A 4,202-nucleotide genomic window follows, 5' to 3' on the forward strand; every position below is an offset into this window, starting at 1 on the left:
GCCTTAATTTTTGTATTTTTAGTAAAGACAGGGTTTCACTGTGTTGGCTAAGCTGGTCTCGAACTCCTGACCATGTGATTTGCCCACCTTGGCTTCCCAAAGTGCTGGGATTACAAGTGTGAGCTACTGAGCCTGGCCAATTCAATAGTTTTTAGTGTATTTACAGAGTTGAGCAAACTTCACCATAATCTAATTTTAGAATAGTTTCATCATCCCAGAAAAGAAACCCTGTTCCCTTTAACTGTCACTCCCTATTTCCCCTCAACCTTCCCATTTCATATCATTGTATCTGTAACTATTTCATGTGTACCTCTGGAAAGATAGGAGCTATTTAAAAAATACATAACAATGCTTTCATCACACATAATTTTTTATAAAATAATATAACAGTTAAAACCAGTGATCACATTTTCCCAATTATATATATTTTTCAGGTTACTTGAATCAGCATCCAAATAACATCTTTACATTGCACATTACAATTGCTTGATGTTGTAATGGCCTTAATATATCTCTTAGATTTCTTTTAATCTATAGGTTCCCTCTCTTGTTTATTTTCTTACAAATTTTGGTTAACGAAATCAAGTTATTTGTTCTATGAAATTTCCTAGGGTCCGGAATTTTATTTTAATTAATTAATTAATTAATTAATTTTGAGACGGTGTCTGCCTGTGTCACCCAGGCTGGAGTGCAATGGTTTCATCTAGGCTCACTGCAACCTCCACCTTCTGGGTTCAAGTGATTCTCCTGTCTCAGCCTCCTGAGTAGCTGGGATTACAGGTGCCCACCACCATACCCACAATTTTGTATTTTTAGTAGAGACAAGGTTTCACCATGTTGGCCAGGCTGATCTTGAACTCCTGACCTCAAGTGATCTGCCTGCCTCAGTCTCCCTAAGTGCTGGGATTACAGGAGGCAAAGGCTGCAGTAAGCTGAGATCGTGCCATTGCACTCCAGCCTGAGTGACAGTGTAAATTTTTCGAGAAAGTTCTAAGTGTTTTCCATAGTGGCTGCACCATGTAGATACTTTTAAAGTTTCTGCCATACCCCGGGGGAAAGAATTATTGTACTGTAGACAACATCTAAGGTAATGAACTGTATGGCCTAAACAGTCCATTTTCATGCTTTATTAAAAAACGATTAATTAAGAACATGAAATTCCTAGAATTGGGAGCGACATTATAAACCATTTGGTCTACCCCTTTGCTTCATGATGAGTAAACAGAGGACAAGTGGTTTGTGGAGATCAAACGGCCAGTTAAGTAAGGGAAGAACCAGAACTGGCATCCAGAGCTTTCCAATCTTCAACTCATTGCAAGGAAAATAATTTTCATCTCGAAAAATTATGCGGTGAAGAACAAGAACTATGGAGCAGATGATTCACCGCTTCCTCTGGGGGTGTATTTTCTATATGTTTTGTTTTGAGAGCTGTTTGTTAACCTCCCTAATTGCCTTGGTTGATATGGAAACCCAGCCTGTTTTTCTTCATCCCGCCGCTGACTGGGTCCTGAGCATCCTAGGAGACGGAGGGAGAGACAAAGGAAATCAGTACACAATTAAGATCCACGGAGAACGGAATGAGACCCCATGAGCGCCGGCGGCAGCCGCCAGCGTGCTGCGCGGATTCAGCGCTCTTCTCAGGGCCTCAAAGATCCCAGCGCGCAAGGAGGGTGGCTTGTGGCTCCCTGCAGTCCCCACACCCCGGGTCCAAATGACAGGTTCGGGGACTTACAGGGGCAGCAAGGCGGCAGAGCCGCGGAGTCCGCGCAACTTCCGCGGCGGGACCGCGCCCAATCTTCCCCGCCGCAGTCGGGGAGCCCCGGGGGCCGCCAAGCGCAGGCTGCGGACATTGGCGGGCACGTGGGTTCGGCTGCAGCGCTGCGCCAGGCACCGGCTTCTCGGCTCGGCCCAACCTCTCAGCTCCCGCCTCGGCCCCTGCCTCTGGGGAGAGGGTTCCTCCTCCCTTTCACTTTGCACCAGTCCGAGGAAATTTGCGGTCGGTGACGCGCATCCTTAAGAGAGCCACCTGCAGCGCGGGGCGCGCCGCTCCAGGCGGCATCGCAGGGCTGGGCCGGCGCGGCCTGGGGACCCCGGGCTCCGGAGGCCATGCCAGCGTTGGCGCGCGGCGGCGGCAGGCTGCCGCTGCTCGGTAAGGCCCCGCTCGCCCGCTCGCAGCCCTTCTCGGCCCCTCAGCCCCCACCCCGCACTGTGGATCAGGATGCCCGCCTCCTCCACCCCGCCGCCTCGCTCCTCCCTGCGCTCGCTCCTTCCATCGCCTCCCGCGCCCCTCCCCTCTTTCGCGCCCTCCGGACTCGCCCACTGCTTGCCTGCGGCCCCGGCTTTTCCCACTCTGCGTCCTCTTCCCTCTTCTCCAACGTCGTTTCCCCGGCCCGGGCCGGGGTCCCGAGTGGCGGCCCGGACTTCGCAGGCCGCCTTGCCGAGGCGCTGCGCGGGGTCGGGGGCAGCTCGGCCCGCGCGCTTGGGTGCTGTGCTGTCCGTGGGAGTCTGCGGCCGCGAGCTCGGCGCCAGGTGGTCGAGGACCTCTCCTGGACCGACCTCTGGATGCGGTAGACTCCTGGGTGTCGTCTTTAACTCTTCTTTTGAGGCTTTGATTTATGGAGAGAACTCCGATGGGAAAATGCGTCCGCGTTGTCCCCTAGAGCGAGTCATCCTCACTCAATAACGACTCCCCCTAGCACCGCCGAATTTTAGTTGGATCAACGAATAGTTTACCTAGGAAATGTTATACAAACAAATTTACATATTACCTAGGAAATATTATGCAAACAGATTTACATATTAAAGTACTAGCTGTCCCTTTCTTCTACGCTCTTTTATCCTGTCATTAAACCCCAATGGGGTTTTCAAGGACTCCGAGGACTGTCCCCAAACAATCTGCTGGGTATCATAGTTGTTACTGCAAAAAAAAAAAAAAAAAAGACGTCTTCCAATCCATTCGCATCAGCTTTCTATTTGGAAAGATGAGAGGATTGAATCGAGTTTGGCTTGAAGGCGACAGAGTTCTGGGAGCCCGGGACCCTGTCCTAGGTCTGCAACCTTGGGACTGATACATACCTCCCTTTGCCTCTGCGTCCTCGTCTGTGCAGTGAGGGAGTCCGTCCCTGTCCCCTTCAGCTCTGAAATGCTAGGATTCTAACTTGAAGTCTCTGTGGTAAACAAACATATGCAATATATAAGTGCAGGAATTGTATCCAATAGCTTTTGTTAAAATAATTCCGAAACATAAAAAAATAAAAAAAGCAAATCAAGGGGGAAAGAGTGGAAAAACAAAGCGTGTTTAGTTCCTAAACATTTATCTTTACTACCTAGTAAATCTGTAATTTCAAATATGTAGTGCAATATGTTTTTCAGCTTCCATTAATACAAAACGCTAGCTTTCTGTTATGTATGATATTGAGTAATAAGTGCAGTTTTCAGTAGCATAATGGGCTTTCTAAAGGTATAAGCATCAGCACTTGCAACTGTATTTAAGCTGCATTGAATTCTTTCATATTTAGGAAAGAATTCAGAAATTTCTATATTATCTCTGTCCAGATTTTTCTAAATGAAGTATAATTGTCATGCAGTAAATAAGCACAAAATTTAAGAGTACAATTCTATTAGTTTTTATATATGTATGTAACCAAGTAACCACAATCAGACTGAGATATAGAGCAATTCTACCCTTTCTGTCAGTACCCCCTCCTCAGGTAGCCACTATTTTGACTTGTAATGCCATAGATTACTTTTGCCTGTTTTTGAACTTTATGTAAACCAAATCAACATTGTGTAGTCTTTGATGTGCAGCTTCTTTTACTCAACATTGTAATAATGAGAATCAACCTTGCTCTCTGTAGCAGTGTTTTTTTTTTTTTTAATTGCTGGTACCATCCCGTGGTATGAATAGATGTTATAATTTATTTAACCCATTCTGTTCTCGAAGCACATGGAAGTTGTTCCAATTTTGTGTAATTATGCATAGCACTGCTGTGAACATTGTTTTATATATGGTGGACATAAACACCATACATAAAGAATTATGCCCACAAGTAGAACTCCTGGATGATAGGTAAGGCATATGTTCAGTTTTGGTAGATACTGTCAAAAAGTTTTCCAAAGTGGTTATACCAATTTCCACTCCCTCTAGCAGTGTCTGGCAATTACAGTTCCTCACATCTTTTTTTTTTTTTTTTTTTTTTTTT

The 4,202-nt window shown here is 46.2% G+C and overlaps 1 protein-coding gene across 1 annotated transcript in view; it reads left to right on the plus strand.

Annotated features, from left to right (window-relative positions):
* Nucleotides 1-1,834: 1,834 nt before the first annotated feature.
* Nucleotides 1,835-4,202, plus strand: part of FLT3 (fms related receptor tyrosine kinase 3) — a 101,642-nt gene continuing 99,274 nt past the window's right edge. Inside the window, exon 1 of the mRNA XM_037741704.1 lies at nucleotides 1,835-2,149. Coding sequence (XP_037597632.1) covers nucleotides 2,107-2,149 — 43 coding nt within the window. The 5' untranslated portion in view covers nucleotides 1,835-2,106. The remainder of the gene's footprint in view (nucleotides 2,150-4,202) is intronic.

This window comes from Cebus imitator, unplaced genomic scaffold (genome assembly GCF_001604975.1).
Source record: "Cebus imitator isolate Cc_AM_T3 unplaced genomic scaffold, Cebus_imitator-1.0 Scaffold103, whole genome shotgun sequence".
Lineage (NCBI taxonomy): Eukaryota > Metazoa > Chordata > Mammalia > Primates > Cebidae > Cebus > Cebus imitator.